The sequence below is a fragment of the Mytilus edulis genome, chromosome 7 (genome assembly GCF_963676685.1).
Source record: "Mytilus edulis chromosome 7, xbMytEdul2.2, whole genome shotgun sequence".
NCBI classification, from domain to species: domain Eukaryota; kingdom Metazoa; phylum Mollusca; class Bivalvia; order Mytilida; family Mytilidae; genus Mytilus; species Mytilus edulis.
In genome coordinates this window covers 16134672-16155398 of record NC_092350.1, presented here as the reverse complement: position 1 = coordinate 16155398, position 20727 = coordinate 16134672, and the positions used below count along the sequence as shown (strand labels likewise).

General features: G+C 31.4%; 1 protein-coding gene across 2 annotated transcripts; it reads right to left on the bottom strand.

Moving 5' to 3' along the window:
- Positions 1–1187: 1187 nt before the first annotated feature.
- On the bottom strand, positions 1188–20471 carry LOC139480851 (glutamate carboxypeptidase 2-like). Of its 2 annotated transcripts, XM_071263755.1 has the most exons (18): positions 20126–20471; positions 18013–18166; positions 17512–17619; positions 16937–17059; positions 16047–16230; positions 15309–15405; positions 13804–13890; positions 12663–12748; positions 11407–11526; positions 10768–10850; positions 9109–9172; positions 8250–8317; positions 7775–7839; positions 6532–6619; positions 4639–4888; positions 3775–3862; positions 2952–3044; positions 1188–1648 (listed from the first exon to the last, which is right to left on the bottom strand). In XM_071263755.1, the coding sequence occupies exons 1-18, from the start codon at positions 20341–20343 to the stop codon at positions 1468–1470; spliced, it is 2157 nt and encodes a 718-aa protein (XP_071119856.1). In that variant the 5' UTR covers positions 20344–20471; the 3' UTR covers positions 1188–1467. The 2 variants fall into 2 exon arrangements, with proteins under 2 accessions (XP_071119856.1, XP_071119857.1); XM_071263756.1 differs by lacking the exons at positions 1188–1648; positions 2952–3044 and having other exon boundaries at positions 4630–4888.
- Between the last annotated feature and the right edge of the window lie 256 nt (positions 20472–20727).

The window sequence follows — 20727 nt, the reverse complement described above, 5'->3', positions numbered from 1 at the left end:
TGCGATATACAGATTATCATTGATCACCTCAACTCGATTGCTCTCCTAACTACTTACTAACGATAATGTATAAATATCGATAGCATACGTTTATGTATATGTAACAAAAAAATTCAAACAATTTTATAGATTTCAAAAGTATAAAGGACTATTACATAATTGCAATAAAAGAGAGTATTGTACGAATAACAACTTCCGATGACTGGGGACATACAGTAGAAAACAAAAACCATTATTGACATGTGTTAAAAACAAAGAAAAGTTGACTAATTTTCAAATCTCTTAAATCCATACAAATAATGTATATGAGTGTTTATAGGCATGACTTATATATATCGAGAGAACAGATTTACAGCTTTGTTTGTAGAAGCTGTTTGAAATTGAATATTGGTGATGTAAGATTTAGTTGATGGTACTGATGTTTGTCAACCTTGTATTACAATATGCTGTACTCTCGGTATTAATACTTTTAGATCAGATGTGTTGTGTGGGCTTTCGCATCAATGACGTTGCTGTAACTATTAACATTTTGTTTTTACCGTGAGTTTACAAATCATACTGGGTAAAGATCGATCAGGAGATCTTTATATTAAACAAACTTTTTTGTATTCAATTTTCAAACTTTATTTATACTATACGAGCTATATTTAGTTAGTTCCAATTAGTTCATGTACACTTTAAATGAACCTTGCGTTTTGCGTTTATATATCGATAATCGAAGGATATCTTTGTGACGAAAACAAGACAATATCCTGAAAATGCTGGCGTTCATGCCAGCGTATCTTGTAATATAAATTCATAATTTCTTAATTTATACAAAGTTCAATTTGGACAACATAGAAAAAGTTGGAGTTATAAAAATAAAAGAATACGTGTATGCTTCAGTTAAATTTAATAAAGCCTAAGATACAAAGATTGTTCATTTTTGATTAACTAATAAATATATTTTGTTCATGTTTAAGCTGCGGAAGTTTTCCATTGATTGCATAAAATAATAATAGTATTACGTCATCAATCACAAGCCTTTATTTAAAGTGTTTTATATTATGTTTCATATATTTATGGCGTACTAAAATAAAGAATTAAAAGTGTTTTTTAATGTCACTCGCGTAAAGTTAATTAATTTCTGTTTTACAAGTTTGAAAGTAAATCTTGAAAGTAAAGTGCATATGAAAACTCCTCAAATACACTTTGTGGAACAATTTTATTTGATCAAGTATAACAGTTACAATACAATTTTCAACAAAATAAACTAACTTAAAAGTAACTTCAGTTTTATAGACTCTTCGAGCAGTGCAGGTTATAGCATAACGTACATTTTATATGGTTTTGCATGCAAGGTAAATATCATCGAAAACCAAATAGTGGCATGATTGTGAATAATGAACAAGATTATAAAAAATATCCCTTTCATAGCTCATTTCAAAATTAATATCAGACAATTTATTATACAGAAACATTGTATGTCTAGCTGTTTAAAGTTTTAGCAGCATCAAAGATACGTTGTATTATCTTTGCTACGTGTTTATGAATTTCCACATGACACTCGGTGGTATTTTGAATATCCATACATTTAGGAATTCCGCCTAAACCAGGAAATGACACACCACTATAATAGTTTGCTGTATCAGGAGAATGTAATAAATGTCTGGAAAAAAGAAGATTGAAAGAGGAATTAGTACAAAACAAGTTTTTACTTCCATCGCTTTATATTGAGACATAACGATTTGACATATTGAGCTTTCATTTTTTTTTTTTGTATTTTCCTTCAATGTAAGTCATGAAGGCGAGACCAAGCGTTCCTTTATTCCGTCGCCTTTTCAGAATGTTTGATGCTTTGGACATAAGTTTTTTTTAATTAGAGATAACATGTCAAACAAAATTGTTTTTCAATTCATGTCTTTTTTTTTATTCTGTAATTTGCCGTATTTAGATGAATTGTTTTTTTATATACTTTCTATAAATTCTTTTTCAAACATCTGAGGAATGATAAGACTCACAGATAGAAGCTTCCTCAGTATACACAAATTGCATCTTAAAACAAAAGGAATGGTCTTTTGTTATTTTGCCTAAATTAGGGATAAATGGAGTTAATTTTTAATTTCGAACTATGCATAAACAACAAGCCATTTTCTGTAGATTTTATTAATTTAATGACTATCTTTACACATGCTGGTTACATTCTAGATTCTTTTTGAAACACGACTTGGACTGTCTTCACTTGTCTTGGTACAACCTTTTGAGGTTTTGGTTTTTCACTGCTCTTCAATTTGTAATTGATTTGAGCGCCACTCGACGAGTCGAATACAGACATAACACGGGTTGTTTTGTGTGGTTTCGTTTTCATATTTCGTGTCTTTGTCACGGTACTTGTCTATCCCAAATTCATGTATTTGGTTATGATGTTATATTTGTTATTCTCGTGGGATTTTGTCTGTTGCTTGGTCCGTTTCTGTGTGTGTTACATTGTAGTGTGGTGTCGTTGTTCTCCTCTTATATTTAATGCGTTTCCCTCAGTTTTAGTTTGTTACCCGATTTTGTTTTTTGTCCATGGATTTATTAGTTTGAACATCGGTATACTACTGTTGCCTTTATTTGACGAGTTTGTCATTTAATGCTTGAATTATGACAACTCAGCATGCATGTCAAATGTGTTTATTCTACTTGTAATACGATATGACAATTAATAGCGGATTTGTATTCAATAAACCACTATTATGTTTGTATTTAATATTTATACCATCGTGTCTTATCTGAAATTAACATCTACGTTTAGTTATCTTGAACACTAAAATAAATATGTAAATGTTATCAATATTGGTGATGTATCTTTTTTTAAATCCCTAGGGCTGAATTAAATCGAAAATCCGTAGGAGTCACTCATATTTATTTCATTTTAGATTTTCTATCGATATTATTCGGTCAACTATCGTATTCTTTGTTTTACTTACTTGTACATAGAGTTTCCTGGCAATCCCTCATCAAGCAAAAAGCTACGTTCTAACCACAACAACTTGTCATTAACTTGTCTAGCGTACAAAGGACTTTTAAAAATTAAAAATAAATAAATGAATTATTAAGTGCATAAAAATAATATTGGTCAAATAATCGATTAGATAGACCAACGAGGAGAAGGATGAATAAATTAAAGTAAATTTCGTCATACACAAATCGGCTACTCATATTTCATTGGCACATACATATTTTAGTATGAAGAGTAACTAAAATAAAGGCATACTGAAACACTTCGTATGCTATAAACGATTTCTTCATTAACATACTTTCAGTTTAACTTCAAATTCTTTGAATATTTCACCTCAGTTGCACAGAATCAAACTGACCATTCTGTAGTTCAAACTGAACATTCTGTAGTATCAAAATTGCGCCCTGTTTCGTGATGCGAAATCTTTAGTTTCTATCTAGTTTTTCTTTTGTGACTAATTTTTTTATTCGTTCACTTTTAGTTAATTTCTCCAACTTCTAGAGTTTGATTCCCTCTTGGTTTTATCTATTCTGTTTTCTATGTTTTCATTTACATTGTTTAGCCTCGCAAATTATAGCTCTGACTGTGATATAGTTTTCAATTCGTAGTGCCATAGTGTTAATTGTTGTATGTTAGAGTTTGCTTTGGATTTAAGTAAGTTATGAAAATTGTGTATTGCTTCGTGACCTTTTACATTCACCTACGCACAGTTTCCGTTTGAAAACATTTAATGTTTTTTCTCTGTAATTGATTATGATTCTTATTTTAAATATATAGAGTAGAGAACTTACTCATCGTTGTCATTGTGTATTGCTGCGATGATCGACTTCAAACGAGCAGTTGATTCATGAAAGGCGTTAACAGATCTATGTATCCACTCTGCAAAAAATTAAAATACTCTATAGCATTTGTACTGCAGATGTAGTAATCCTCCATGACCATTATACACTAGCAGAAAACATAAACAGAGCCAAATTTTGCCACTTTGAATTTTTGTAACAGCTCCTAGCTTATCCAATTGAATCTGTCAATCTATCTTAGTTATACACTTTTAAACATTCAACAAAAAGTAAAAAGTAAAATCACAAAAAAAAACCAAGGGTTATTCAAAATGGAAAGTCCCTAATCAAGTGGATCCTTATGAAATATGTTTAAGTGATCAATCTGAAACTAAAAAGGGCAGTATGCCTGATATGAGACAGTACCATGACAAAATTGCGACATAGAGTAATGTCATTGTCAGTTTGTTTTTGACTTATACGTTAGAATATCCCTTCTGTATATTTTACCTGTTTTTACTATATTCTTAATAAATAAAAACGAAACATGAAAGACGTTTGTTTTTAAATTTTGGATACGACACATGTCAATGGTTCGCGAACTAAAGGAATACCAGTTCTTTGTTTCGACATTTGGCACCGTCAATCGGTGTTACGACGGTCGCAACTGCAGTTTCAATGGCGACGTGAAGCTGCGACAATAAAACATTTATGTAGGACTAATACACTGAGTCAGTAAAGTGTATGGTTTTATATCACAATTTGATTTTAAAACAGGCACGGTCTTACAATAGGAACTGAATATGACAAAACTAACAGGACTTCACAAAACAAACCTTCTTCGTTAGATAAAATTACCATACTAACCATACTAACCTTCCATCTTTGGTCCAACTACTTGTCCATAATGGTTCAACAACTCTTCCACACCGTTGGAAATATACTCCGTATATCTATCAATGTCGAAGGGAATGATTCGGGAATCTGCTAAGTTTCTAATACTTTCAGATATAATGGATGTCATGGTTTTTGCAAACTTAAGTTCTGGATCGATCATTTTGAATGCATGATAATTCTCATAACGAGAATGATAAAGTGGTGTTGATGTAGAATTCCATATTTCTTTCTGAAACATATTACATGTATGCAGGATGGTTTAGAACACACAGGATAAGTAAAAAAAAAGGATAAAAAAGAGGAAAATTTAATTTTCTTTGCCCTTAAAATGATAATTGGTTATTTCATATTTCATCCGACGCGTTAAAAAAGTCGGGATCAATATAAATCAGAAACGCTATGTTAAAAAGATAGGAGAAAACGGATGAACAATTGTCACAAAATAGTACACCGTCGATTAAAAATATTATCGAACCCATACTAAATCCCATGGAAAATTTGAGTGTTTTGGGATTCAAGGAAGTTTTTGTTCCACCTTTGGCACCATTTTATTGATTATGGCAAATATGAAACCGTTTTTAGGTCGAGGAAAGAAATTGGCATGTTGAAACAATAATTTGACGATACGATAAAAATGTCATCTTTAAGCCAACAAAATGGAAGTTTGACCATGAAGGAAAAAGCTTGAATAATCAAGAGAATAAAATACAAGAATAGAAAATATCATAATGAATACTAATTCCGTTGGTTCATAACGTTTGATTTTGTCAGTTGTTATGGACTTCCTTTTTTTTAGGTTTACCTTGAATACGGTATTTTTGTTATTCTGTATCGTCGTGTCATATGTTTTCGTATGTCATATGTTTTCGTATCAACCACATTTCGTCGGTTTCGACTGCATACGCGTACATTGTGGCATGTTTTTCTGTTTCTATATTTAGAACAACAACACCACTACAACTTGATATATTTAAAACATATTCAACGTCGCTTTTTAAAGACGTTAGAACAAATTAAATAAAACTGACCTATTTAGCCATTTTTATTTAATGTCAAAAATACGCATCACTAGAATAGTTGTGGAAAAAAATTCTGAAGGGTTAAAATAAAGTCCAGATATGTTTTTTGCAAGTCAGACACCGGATCTTCAAGACGTATGACTGTCATGTGTTTTTTTGGCCGTTTTAATTACAAACCATCGAGTTAAAATTAGCAGGGTTCTTATATAAAATGGTTGTTCAAAATCTAACTATTCAATATTTCATTGACAATTTTTTTTTATACATCCTTGATACATGAAGATGAAAACAGTCTTAACTTTTTATATTTAATCATAAATTTTGAAAACTGCATTTTATTTTAGAAAAAATAATGTATTTTGTACAAACCAGGTGCCAATCTGAAATTAATCAAAATCTAAAAATTTCATCACACGAAACACCAACCTTACACTTTTTACTAGTAATTTTTTGTACTGAAAAGTATTTAATAACTTTTTTTAAGATATAAGCGATCACCCGAACCACGACTTTAGAAAAAAATGTATTTCCGGATTTTGTAGTCATTTCCTGTCCGTGTACTGATCCAATTTTTATTTCATACGAAAACATATGACGCCGTTTTTTTGACATACAAAAATCGCAAAGTAATCGGAAACAGTAAAAAATCGTAGAAATCATTGACAAAAAAGCTAGATACCTAAAATCAATCTACAGGACATGCTTTTTAAATTTGAGTAAACACCTAAATAAAAACTCAACAGTAAAAACCGTAAGCAGTGAAAATTGTTATTAGTACGAAAACACATTACACGATGATATGTTATGACTGGGTAAATAATAAAATTGATAAGAGAAAGTATAAGATACATACCAAGTACGAATACTTTGGGTACATAGATGGTATCCCAAGTCCTGCCAATAAAGGAACGTGATCACTTCCACCACCCATTTTGTACACTCTTTAAATAACAAAAAAATGAAAAAAATCAGCAAACAACAAAACTCTTAAGTCAAAATTAAGAAAAACATATACACTTCCGTAATTTTGTTTTGAGATAGTTAATGGTTTTGAAATTTTTGTATTTTTATCCTAAAAATAAAAATAAAAAATAAAATGGAATGCGGTAGAGAGGGGTATACAATACAAAAGTTGGAGAGGCGCAAACAACACAATAGATAATAGTAACCGAAAAAATTTCTGAAAGACAAACAGCAATTTACAATACATTACTCGCACTACACATAGCTCACATAAGGTATATGATAACAAGGAGAAGGATTGGTACTCCAGATTGAAAGCAGACCACGTAAACAAGGTAAAGTCGACGTGTTGCGCATGACTAATAAACGTTGTTTTTAGTTGCTATTAATGATTTTGTAAGCATTGAAAGATAGGAGACCAGATTGTGGCAATGACAAATGGACCAAATTAATGTATGTCTATTTATTTTTATTAAGCCTTTAACATAATAAGTTATTTCTACTTGATTTACGTTTATCACAATTGAAAACATACTCAATCTCACTGAATCTTGTCATAATTTATGCACAAATGCCTGTGTCAAAATGGCAACACATAATGTTATTAACAACGTATCAAAGACCGTCAAAGAAAGAAGTCACTCCAAGTTAGCAATCAGGAAATGGTTACCCGTTAGACTTCACCATCGTTCATTATAGAGGTTTTTTTCAGTTGCGTAATCTTCAACTTGATATATGATAATATTTTAAGCGGTATTGTTTTTTTCTTTCGTCATTTTTATTTTTTTGTTTTGTTGGTTCTTCTTTCTATTAATTTGAGTTTGATATATTTATATCTCGCTAATGAATGAAGAGCCGATAGACAGCAATATCTAAGTTCTTTATCGAACCTTACGAAAAATGAGCGAGTTACTAAGTAGTATCGATAGTTATTTGTGCTGTTACAGGTGTAATAACTTTTCCTCTGTCCTGAAATTTGTGTATGACCAAACATGTTTCTTCTTTTTTTTTTTTTTTTTTTTTTTTAAATTTTTGGGTTTGTTAAAATTGATATTTAATATTTATTAGTATTGGGATACATCAGATAGTAATAACACATGATATAAAACGTAAAAATATGTGAATGTACAAACCTGAACCTAGGGTGATTTCTCCAAGCTTCATATGCATTATTGTATTTTCCATAAGGGTCGGGTACCTGCGGATAAATAATGCTACCAATAAACTTCCGTTCTGTATGAAATATTTTGACTCTATTCAACATATCTGTAATCATTGTCGCTTGTATCATGGTTTCAACTATAGGATATCAAGCTAAATGGGTTAGTTTTTGTAACATTTTGTGTATTATTGCTGTCCATGTACATACATAAAGGAAGATTCATTTTGAAAAAAATATCACAAGAAACAATAAACATTCATCAAAACTTGCAATAAGATTAGTCTCAACGTATTTTTGCTGGCTGCTCACACATTTGATAGTTTTAAATACATGTGAAAATGTGAAAAAGAATAACTTTTGTACATCTGCCATAAGATATCAGATATCCTTATTTTAAATCCCTTTGAAGCACTTTTAGGTTAGATAAAAATGATTTTAAAACTTACCTTATTTGCTGCATCCTCAAACACCTTTTGAAGCAGTGGAACTGTTTTCAGATGAATTGTGTCATTCCCTATACGTTGAAAATTTGACATTAGAATTACTTTCGAGTTTTTCAGTACGCAAATTTTTGATATATTGATATATAGTGTTTAATATTTTAATATTATATATGTTGTAATGCAATATCATACTTTACGCAACTTTAAAATGGCTGAAAGACAACTTGCGTCAATACCATGGTTGACGATCTGAAACATCCGGCACAGAGTTCATATGCGGTCCTTATATGATTAGCAAAATTCCATACACAGTGAGGTCTTAGGTAGTATGGAACGAAACGTATTTTGTTTTGCGTATCAACACATTATAGATTATTTCTGACAGATAAATTACATCAACAGCCTTAATCTCATATACAGAAACAATACACACATTTAGAACTAATACCATATAATTTAGATAATGAAACAAAAAAAGTCAAACAGAAGCTACCCAAAAGGCAATAAAAAATCAGAAGTCGACGAAAAACAACAATACCACTGGAAAAAGACAAACGGCGAAAAGGTCATCTGCAAAATACTTGATGGAAATAATTACTGAGCAACACGAATCTCAACAGAAACCGTGAGTGATTTAAAATGGCAAGTGTTTGATCACAACTGTTACTATTAAAATAAATAGGATAATAATATGCTCTAGATTTGGATTCTGTAGAATACAAGACAATTGTAAGATATGAATATGTAAAACAGGCCATCACAAGATTTTAATGAACGTCAGTACGATATAGAGAATATAATATTACCTGATACCGCGCTATCTACATTAATATAGGCTACGATATAGAGTATATAATATTACCTGATACCGCGCTATCTACATTTATATAGGCTACAGCTTGAGATGACAACCACTTGCTGTTATCCTGTAAAACGGTTCTTATTCTAAATGTATTATCATGTTGCAATTTAATCGCTCATTCAATCATTTATATGTTTTAATGTGTCACAAAATAGAGGAAATACAAGCAAAGAAGATTCGGCGACAGTATACATTTTTTGTACTCTTTAAAATGAATATTCTACAGCTGTTTAAAAGCTACGAAAATTCAATAAATGCGAGGAACATGTAAAAAGTACAAAAACAAAAATACTGAAATCGGGTGTTATTCTAAACGCAAAGTACGTAGGTAAATTACAAATTCCAAAGCTCGAATACATCGAATAGATGGATAATAAATGTAATATTCCGGATACAAGTTATGGATGAAGGACAGTACGATATATACCTGATACCGTGTTATCTACGTTTACAGGTGTCAGACCACCAATTAAATATCCTGACTTGGTACAGGCTTTTTCTTAGATATAAAATGTTGGATTAAACCTGGTTATGTAACTGTAAAAGTGTTAAATTTTCTAATTATGTACACTATCAATAAATTTTTTCGAATAAGAGCTTCTGAATTTATTGTTTCAAGTAATGGCTGTATTAATGTTCAGTCTTGAATTACTTATTATCGTAAATGTGACGAAGCATATAATTTTAAATCACAATATGAGGCAAAATTAGAAAACCGAGTTTAAAATGTCTAACTGAATTCAATTATAGTTTTCATCACTAAAACAACAACCTTCATAACCATAATCTGCAAAAAATTTCTTATCAAAACATAACTTTTAAATAATTTGTTGGAAATAAACTGCACCGTATGGTGACCTACTGGTGTTTGTATGTTCGTCCTCTGGTCTTTTCCAGACAAGCAATGTTACAAACTTATATTAGCATACATGTATAAGAACAGTACACTGCTACTACTGGGACAGAAGACCTCCAGAGATCATGAGTGCTACAAAGGTTGATATAGTGTTGTTAATCTTTATTTGTTCTTTATATAGTTTGAACTGTTGTTTGTTTTTTCGTCATGTTGTCTTTTTTTCATGTTATTATAAATATAAAAAAGAAGATGTGGGATAATTGCCAATGAGACAACTCTCCACAAGAGACCAAATGAAAATATGTCATTGACTTTTACTTTTGATTTCTCCATTGGTATATTTTTCAGTAGTCCTGTCATGTAATGTTGTCATATTAATGTTATATTTAACAGTGCTATTAAAGCGGGATGTTTGGCATGGCACAAAACCTGGTTCAACCCACCATTTTTCTCTTAAAATGTCCTGTACCAAGTCAGAAAAATGGCCATTATTATATTATATAAAATTGAGAATTGAGAATATAGTTCGTTTCTGTGTGTGTTACATTTTAATGTTGTGTTTCTGTTGTGTCGTAGTTCTCCTCTTATATTTAATGCGTTTCCCTCAGTTTTAGTTTGTAACCCGGATTTGTTTTGTTTTTTCTCAATCGATTTATGAATTTCGAATTGCGGTATACTACTGTTGCCTTTATTTCTCCTTTTCATTTTTTGAATTTAATACTTTTTTTAGTGCATCAAATTATCAAGTGCAGAACATGCGGAGTTGGGAATATAATATGAAGGTATTAAAAGATTATAAGTACCTCAACCCATTCAAAAGATCCTACTAATCCAAATTCTTCGGCATCCCAACTACAAAACAACACCGATCGTCGGGGTCTCCATCCTATGAATAAATACATTACCAATTGATATTGCAGACCCTTTACATAATATGATCGTAAATAAGCAATTATAGCACATGTACCCAGCAACTGCGGAACCAATTGCGAATAAACAAAGGAAATCAATTAAAAGTACTGTATACATTTCCTAAAGATTTTATTTTGTGAACAACTTCCTGTATATTATGATTTTTCATTATATAACCATTTTGAAAATTACTCAATACTATGCTTATTCGTCATAAGCGGAATCCTTTGCAGAAATGAAGTAATCTTCATTGATTCATAAGCCTTTTCGTGTTGTATTGTGTTGTAAATCGAGAGAAGAGACGACACCAATTGTTTCTAACGCGCCGGAACAAATACATAAGTGGATTCAGTAAAATTCTGTAGACATCATACGCTAATACTTTCGTAAATTGTCCGATATCATTTGAAGCAAATGTATGGTGCTAGCTATATACTAATTGTGAGAAGTTAAAATGTCACATCTTAAAATTAAAAATATGAGATTGCAATGTATATTAACATTTTGAATAAATTATTATAAGAAATTACCGTCTTTCAATAACTGTCCAAAAACTCTGGCTGTTTCCACCATAACTATGGTACCCGATATAGGATCTATTGAACCGTAAACCCAGGCATCTCTGTGGTTACCGACCATCACATATCTATCTGTAGGTAAAGCACAACGACTATAGTACTATCTTAGTTGAAGAAATGAGGCAAATAAAAAATAAACAACTCTCTGATACGAGACTGTTGTTTTGCTGAGTGTTCTATTTTTCCACGTTAGGTAAAAAATATGTATAGTGTAACATATCATTGTATACTGTTTATATAAAGTATTTCATCTTTAGAAACACTAAGGGTTTCAACCATAATATTTTTCACAAGCTCTGTAACTTTGTATTCGATTTGACTTTTTAATTGTTTTAAGACGAGCTGAACTAAGTTTGGTATAAAGGAAACACAAGTCAGGCACAACACATTTTGATCCCATACATGTTTTGACAATTTGTTTAAATAAATTTTTCAAAATCGTTTCTTCTTCCCACCTCTTGAATTGCATTTACTGTTTCCATATACTCATTCAAATGATGCCGAGGGAATCCGCTTTCCTTTATTTAATTATGACATCTGATGAAATACTGTTTCAATTTAAATTTGAACATTAAATTGATCAACACAGTGTTGACTGTTGTGTCCCAATTTTTTGAAATGTTTGTCTATTATGTTTGTATATTTGCTAACACGTTGTTGTCGGAATAGTTGAATTATATGCGACTGTCGTACAAGTGAGAGGATTTGCTAGCTATTGAGTCAGGTTTTATCTACCATTTTTTTTTCACTGGGAGGTACCTGTACTGGGTAGGGAATGTGTCCGTTTGATGTATTTGATGGAGGACTTTTGGATTGTCCTTTTGGGTTCGGTATTATTGTTGTTTTACTTTATATATGCATTCGAATATAAATGGAAAGAATACCGATATTCTGTTTGATTTATTTTCGTAATTCTTTAGACTATACTATAGATTAGACCCTCGGTTTGTATTATTATTGTTGAAACAGATATGTCTCGAAAAATGGGCTTTCATCACGTACCTTGATAGGTATTTGAATCTGTTTCAGGCCTTCCCGGGGGAGAATTCCTGCATGCTTTTGATTTGAAATTTCAGCTTTCAAATTTGATTAGTCCCGGCTGTTAATATTCATTCTGATTGACATATTGCATATTGCTTTTAATTAATGAAATTTTTAGATTACATGAAGATACGTAGATAATATAAAGATGCATACAATTGACTTACCCGGTTCTAGTTCACCTTTAATTTTCCCAATAACGTTAAAGATGCGTCTGTTTTCAAGTTTGTTACTAACTCTAAGATTTATTTTCCTTGAACAATAAAAATACAAATTCTAAAAAGTGATTAATATATTACAAAATTTAAACAGGATTTTGACTGTCCCTTTAAAATGAGTACCATTCACGAATAAAGCATCGAAAACTAAGAGGGTAAACTCATTTAGTACAATATTAATCGCCCTGATACCCTCTGCAGGACTCAAAAATTCAAAATAAATATACTTTATGCATATACATAAAACAACTAATTTTGCAAACACATATTGTTCTAAAAACAAGAAATAATGGTCCTTTTGTTATATTAATTTTCTTTTTATATGAAATGTGTTGGTGGTATGAAAGACAATTGTTGTCTGATGAACGCAAATAATATCCCCTTTTTGTTTTATCGAGATTCAACCAGTTTTGTTTTATCAGTTGTATTTTTTAAATGGATTCATGAGATATTTAAAGTCATATCAAACGAGTGACCGGTGAAAAATAATGTTTTTCCAATTCTTGAACCAATGCATACAAACATCATAAACTTAGTCTTCTGTGCACGAATATATATTTTTTTTCGTGTAAATTTCGTATAATCGTCATTTTTTTCAATCGGTCAGTGTTATTGTGAAAATATGGCAGGTAATTAAAGTTCGTGTTTTGAAGCCGAAGTTAAACGATTGTCACCTGTTTGTCAACAATCGACAAAAAATCAACAAAAAAGCATGGAAATTGAGCACGTGTTTAACCTGTAAATTCAGATAATAGTGTATTTTAAGGACATCCATGCGTATTGCGATCACCGGATATTTACGAGATGGGTCAATCTGAGGTCACTTTGCATACGGAAAATATGTCGGGGGAATTGCTTCCTGGAAGGAAGTAATTAAAATAAAGTAAACTTCTTCTAAATATGAATAAATTAAAGAATTTTCTTCAGAAAAAAGAATATGTACATAAGTTTTATAATGAAAATTATCCATATTATCCATATATGCATTATTTTTTTTAATTTGAGGTTTCTAATGACTTTAAATGTGTCAATATTATAAGCAGTATAATCAGTATACAGGGAAATATGTTATTTAATTTTGATAGCTTACCTTTTATTAGTTAAACCTGGACCAATTCTGTATTTGATACCAAGGCCACCTTTCCATTCGTCTGGTACTTGATCGCCAGTCATCAGACTATAACATAGCATTAAAATTATTACATGATGAAAGGGTATATTGTTTTAATGTTTTACTTACTCTTACATTATATAACAGCCAGTATCAGGATGAAAATACCTAATTTATATTGCATTTAATCCGCTTCATTTCCTTTTTTGAATATTTTCAAACTGATTTCTTAGAAGGTATCATTAGACAAAATTTGCGCGTATTGACGCGTTAGGCATACCTAACGTTGATATTCAAATAAGATGATAATGGAAATTGGGAATGTGTCAGAAAAGCAACAACCCTACCAAAGAGTGAAAACAGATGCGCGTTTCGTCTACATAAGACGCTCAAATCAAAAAGTTATAAAGCCAAACAAGTACAAAACTACTGTTAAAATGTGTGGAAAATAAGGTTTATGTGGACCCTTTGACTAAAATGGCCGTATTTTCACCTCAAAATTTACTCTGAGTACAGACAAACCTGCGCATCTGTAAAACATTTCAGGCATATCATGCCCTAGATAAAGAAATTTCTCAAATATGTTTTATGTTTTAGAAAAATAAAAACTTACCAGGATTTTGCAGTGCACTTTTTTTCATTCCTCCAAAAGGTGCCAAAATAAACGAAGTTTGGGAAACACAGGTAATAACTTAAGCAGTATTGATTGATATGGATAATAGATGGACAATAGATCCCTGACAATAATTGTTGATTTAAATTTGGACCTGAGTGGACCATATCAAAGGAAACTCAACTGTTTTTTAATGTTATCATCTTCTGCAGGGACGAAAAAAGTGCACGGCAAAATCAAGTTAAGTTATGAATTTTCTAAATCATACAATGCATTTGAATTCTATTTATCTAGGGCATGCTATGCCTTAAAACTTTTCCAGATGCACAGGTTTGTTTATACTCAGAGTAAATTTTGAGGTGAAAATACGGCCATTTTAGCCATAGGGTCCACATGAACCTTAATACAACTTATTGGAAATTATTGTTCACGTCCTTAGAGTCCTCCAAGTAGAACATGCGATTTTCTGTCATATTTTGACGATATGATCTAGTTATTAATGGCAGTATACTTAAGTACCGGTATGTCATATACAAGAAACTTTTGTGATTGAAGATTTCATTAGCGATACAAAAAATTAAACGTTTTATTATTTTAAATAGACAATCGAATAGCGTTTAGCTTATTATTTTCGTAAGGAACATCAAATACAAAATGAACAACAATAAAAAAAGAAAAAATAGTATAAAGACATGTGTATGACTGACGCTTAAAACAATCAATGATAACAGAGAATAATATCAACGTTCCCAAAGCTAAATGTGATAAAAGACGACAAAGCAGTTAAGTCATTTACACCTAATATTTTGGCAAAGATTACATATAGCACATACTTTTGTCATTAACGCCATTAAATAGTAAACACTTATACCTCAGCAGGTTATACGCATTACTATAACTGATGGGTAAACACGGGATCTTTGGTAGACGAGCATTTAGTTCATGATCTCTTAATCTGTAAGAATATTCTGTAAAATGAAAATATTAATTACAAATGACAAACTCAACTTACATGACTTAATTAAATTTGAAATTAGTTTTATAAAGATTTTTCATTTTTTTTTTTAGAGATTTGATCAATATATCCTGAGTCAATAACGACAAGAATGTAAACTTATTTATAATTTGAGATTGACATTTTATTTCTGATCTGATAGGTCTCAATATTCACAACTTTCATGTTAGACATTTAAAGTTGATGTAAGAAGACATTGTTGTCAATATTTCAGATCTAAGCAGAAATTGATTAGTTGACGGTAGACATGTAATATTAATGTAAGGCGGTGCTGCTGTTAACGTCTCAGCTAGATCTAAGCTGAAATTGATAAGTTGATTGTGAAAACGCAATGACAACTTAGAACTTCATAAGAATTATGTATCAATTGATTTCATTATTATGTAGTAACATTTTAATTATGTATTGGTTCTATTGTTTACATATAAATTCTTCTAAGGAATAACATAATTTGTAGAAATATTATTGAAACGTCACCGATCAACTTAATGTGTTGAATGGATCAAATCTGTTTGCTCCATGAATAAAATTAAAACGTTCGCTTTTGTAAATTTTGTTTCTTTTTACGAATAAAATCCACATCAACCTACTCACCATTAGCTGGATATCCTGGTGTACTCTGGTCCCCTTTATTAAGAACAATGTTTCCTCTCTGTGCTCCGTCTTTAGGTAGGAACACAGTATCTGGATATGTTGCATTTGTACCAGAAGGGGCATAATCACCAGGATCTGAGTAAAGTATTATACCCACTGCTCCTGCTTCATATGCATTATTAACCTGTAGGAAAACATGGCTTTGTTAAAGACCGTATGTTAACCTTGAAACGGATTCCCTTTTTTGATTGATTGTTTGCTGTTTGACGTTAACTTTAAATCTCCTTGCAATCACGCTAGATATTGCATATAATTAACACTAAAGAAGGTTTGTTGTTTGATAACCATAAGGATTTTGATTTACAGCAATCGATAAACGTCTTTCAAACAAGGGCAAAACAATCCTGAATATCATGAATTCTAACTGGAGTAAGGGCAATCTGGTACCCCTTCCGGGTAATTATTGAAGTTCGCAACTACATTTAAAATCAGTCCAGAAAAAGTACGTAGCTATTCAATGCTAAAACTAAACAAACAAGATCTCAAATGTTAAATTAGAACACTTTGAGAAAATACCTCTATCAAATTCATACGATCTACAACTACGGTAATGTACCTTTTGGGCAAAATTTTACATAATTGATTTTATATTCACTTTAGAGATCTAGAATCACAAGAAATAGATAGATTCACACTACATTAAATAGTCGCCTCTGTTAGTAAGGCAAACTGAATTTTCAAGGTGTGCAGTCAAATTAGTTCAATTTGGGGTATTGACTTTGTCAAACCTGTAGTAATTACTCTATTGTGATTTCATTTTTAAGAAATTCTAATCCTATGGATCACATGCAGAAATCATAGATTAACCACACCTTTTTGTATGTATTTACCTTGTTACCTCGGAAACCCTTTCCATACTTTGCTATTACAATAGTACCGGAAACATTGATGTTCATATCTTTAAGTTTGTGAAAATCTGTTTCCCGAGCATAATTGACAAAAACCAAATCTCCCTGAAATAAAATTTCAAATATACTAATAGGATTAACCACTGTTACATCTCAATTCGATTTAAATTTTATAAAAAGATATCATAGGATGCTTTCCTTTTTTCATTGGAATATTTATTACAGAGTTCTATAATTATACTATCGTTTCAATCTTCCATGTTTATTACGACTAAATTCTCACCAGTATATATACTGAGCAGTTTAGGAAAACCTTTCCGAAAAAAATTCGTCACATACAGCACATTGCATTATTATCTGCTATATTGTTGACCAGACTATGCCATTTCGCATATGAGTGATTGATTTAACCAGAGTTTACGGTGCCTGACTTGTATCACAGTTTGAGCAAAAGTTTTCTTTAGTCATCTTTTATATTATTCTCTTACTTAGACTGGTGACTATAATGAAGTTAAATTGTTTGCAGTCAAATTTAATAACCCATGTTTTGTGCCTACCATAACATTTCCAGATGGTGAAAATGCATTAAATGGTTGAACTTCATCTCCTTCAACAATAGCAACTGTTCTAAATGTTTCTGTCCCGTCTTCCTCGATCACAGAAACCTAACATAAAAAAGTTAAAAAAAACCTTAATTTACACGAAGTTTCTTTGATGTCTATCATTCACTTTGATGTTTTATATATAACGTAATTGGCTACTACCTTTACTTCAGTTTTATTTTTTTGTGTCTTGTGCCGAAAAGTTTTTGAAATGTATTTGTGCGTATTGTTATCTCCACGTATTAAATATTCTTGTAAACCAAATATTTCTGGGGGAGCTAAAAGATATGACTTAAAAAAAAAAGAAATACTACATTGAGTAAGCGTTATATTAATTGTCTAGTTTTCGACGAAAATAGCAAGTTGAATATGATCAAATTAAAAACTATGTTTCAACCATTTATCAAAGGAAATAATAAGAGAAAGTATTTGTATAGGAACTTAATTTCCACTTACATAATTATCAGCAGTTTTGTCAGGGTATGATAAAGTAACATTATATTCTATAATTTCAGACTGCAAGCCATACTGCAGAAACTGTCGATGAACAAAATCACCACTCTCTCTATTGTTCTCTGTCCCAGCTAACCGGGGTTTTCCTGTTAGTATTCTGAAACAATAGCACAAATGCAAATTCCTTTGCCTGGTAGAATGTTGATCAATAAACACTATATTATTGCAGATGCAAATATTTGTAACATGTGACTTTGTTGCTATACTTACCATTTCTAGATGATCCGTTGTTTACAATTTTATTTTCCTTTTTCCACCTCAGTTTAAGTGATTTTGAAAGTTTTTATGTATTTGGCTTTTAGATGTTTTGGTCTTCAGCGTGCAGACACTAGTGGTTTCATTCTACTATATAGAAAATACACTTGTGGCTAAATGAAAGACATATTTATAGGTGTCATTCTACTTTGTAGATAATAATGTTATGGCTAATATAGATAGACATATTTATATTATAAAATTGAGAATGGAAATGAGGAATGTGTCAAAGAGACTACAACCCGACCATAGAAAAAATAACAGCAGAAGGTCACCAACAGGTCTTCAATGTAGCGAGAATTCCCGCACCCGGATGCTTGTTTTGACTTGTTTTGAAGTTATTTGTTTTTGTTGCATATTTGTCATTTTTTGCAATTTAAAAAAAAAAAAAAATATTGTTTAAACTAGCCGACATTTTTTACCGAATACACATTTTTGACACAAAAGAAAAGATTAACTACTAATCTGTTTGCTCTGTATTATTTATGTTTAGTTTTTTACAGAATTATTTGTATTGTTTTAGTTGTGCCTTTGTTTATGTCATCTGCTAAACCGATTTAATAGAGTTCGGTGCTTTTCTTGACATATTGCTTTGTCCCACTGATCGAGATATAAAGGTTGTGACATCAGTGTTATGCTCAAAGTCAAACTACTTTATTTCATCATATGTTATAAATCAAGAACTGTGTCATAGGTTTTTATAATTTGGGACCCCCTATTGTTTTCTTTATCTTTTATTATTTGAACATTTTATGGTTTTCCGGGGTTTGGACACCCCTCCCCCTTTTAAAATGATCAGATCCGCGCGCCTGAGTGTTTTTTCTTTGTTTGCTGATAATGATAGATCTTAAGTTTTAGTTAAAATATATTTATTTATAGTTGATTGGGAAACAAGTTATTGCAACTTATATTAATCCCTTTCCATTTTGTGGATGCGAATGATGCCTTGTAGCGGCATTAGTCTGCACTTTTTCGAAATCTACAAGGGTGTCTTTTACGTGCAAGAGATATGGCTCTCTCTTAAGACTGGTCCGCTATTTATCGTCCCCTTCTGACGGACTATCAGCGTTTCTCAAGACCATACTTGCAAATGGTGTCAAAGGAGAGCCGAACATTCGGTCCCTGGAATTTTCTACCCGGAACGGGGATCGCACCAAAAACCTTTGTTTTAGTAGTTCGATGCGCTAACCACTAAACCACGGCTGTCCTTTTGGCAGATCTTTGGGAGTCTGTGTGAAATTTATTCAACACTATTTGATACAAGTATTAAGAGCACTTTTATTTAAGAGTTCCGAGAAGTGATATAATAAAGAATACATTGTGTACAAAATAATAATATCACATCTACACACGCTTAAAACACATGTCTTATGCCTATCTCTAGATGTGCCTTCCGCGAATAGGTAACAATACGACTATTAAAGTTATATTTTAATATAGCGGATGCGGTCGAGTGGTATAGAGCGCTGGACATGAGGCTAAGCGATTGGTGCTGTAGTGTATCAAAGGTGTGAGTTCGAATCCCGCTGAGGGACGGACACAAATTTGCTAGCAGAAAAATCTAATTTTAACACTGTTGGGTGTAATTTCAGACTTATATATGCATATTGGTACCGTTAATGTTGTCGATGTTAAAATAGTATGGTTTCTTACTTTTTTGGGGGGTATTTTTTTAGGTTTTTTTGGTTTTGTTTTGTTTTGTTGTTTTTTTTATGTGTGTTTGTCTCGTAAACGTTTCCTTGTATTTAAAATCAAAGAATTGGTGTTACTTGTATAGCTCTGACAAACTAAAACAACATACCTTAAATTACTGTCTATCTGTCCTGTATCTATGGTATCAAATAACTTTTGTGTTATACTATTGTCCCCGTCTCGATTAAGTTTGTCTAGTAATTTTGTCCTAGAATCCGGCTGAAACACAATTGTTCGGGAAAAATACCCTATCAAAACGCCAATTATAAACGCTAACAAGATTAACAAGGCTGTCCATATAACTTTCTTATATTCTCTGGAAGTCATCTTTACTTTCACGTGCGTTTACAAATAAACTTCACCACTCAAAGTGTTGTATATAATCAACAATTTGTTAATTACATATTATAACAGTGTGCATGCTATAAGTATGAGGCCCGGCAAGGGAAATGTGTGTAAATGAATTGCTTTGCTTCTAGTTTTGTATCATAAAAAATACGAAATGACATTAATGTGGCTACATATTATAAAAGGAACACTAATTTCATTCATGTATGGCTCAAAAGACGATTGTCTACATAAATTAAGGATAAAAGTTTGGAACGCCATGATTTTGTTTTCTTATTTTCAATAGTTAAATGATACAATATGTAACACATTTATAAGCACATGATATCTGAGTCCAGTATGAATTACACAAAATTACAATTA

Coding starts and splice junctions, on each gene's coding strand:
- LOC139480851 (XM_071263755.1), bottom strand. CDS start 20,343: ATGACTTCCAGAGAATATAAGAAAGTTATATGGACAGCCTTGTTAATC. Junction 13,891..15,308: donor AATGCGTATAACCTGCTGAG/GTATAAGTGTTT, acceptor GCTATGTTATAG/TCTGATGACTGGCGATCAAG. Junction 3,863..4,638: donor AGTTGGACCAAAGATGGAAG/GTTAGTATGGTT, acceptor AATTTTTTGCAG/AGTGGATACATAGATCTGTT.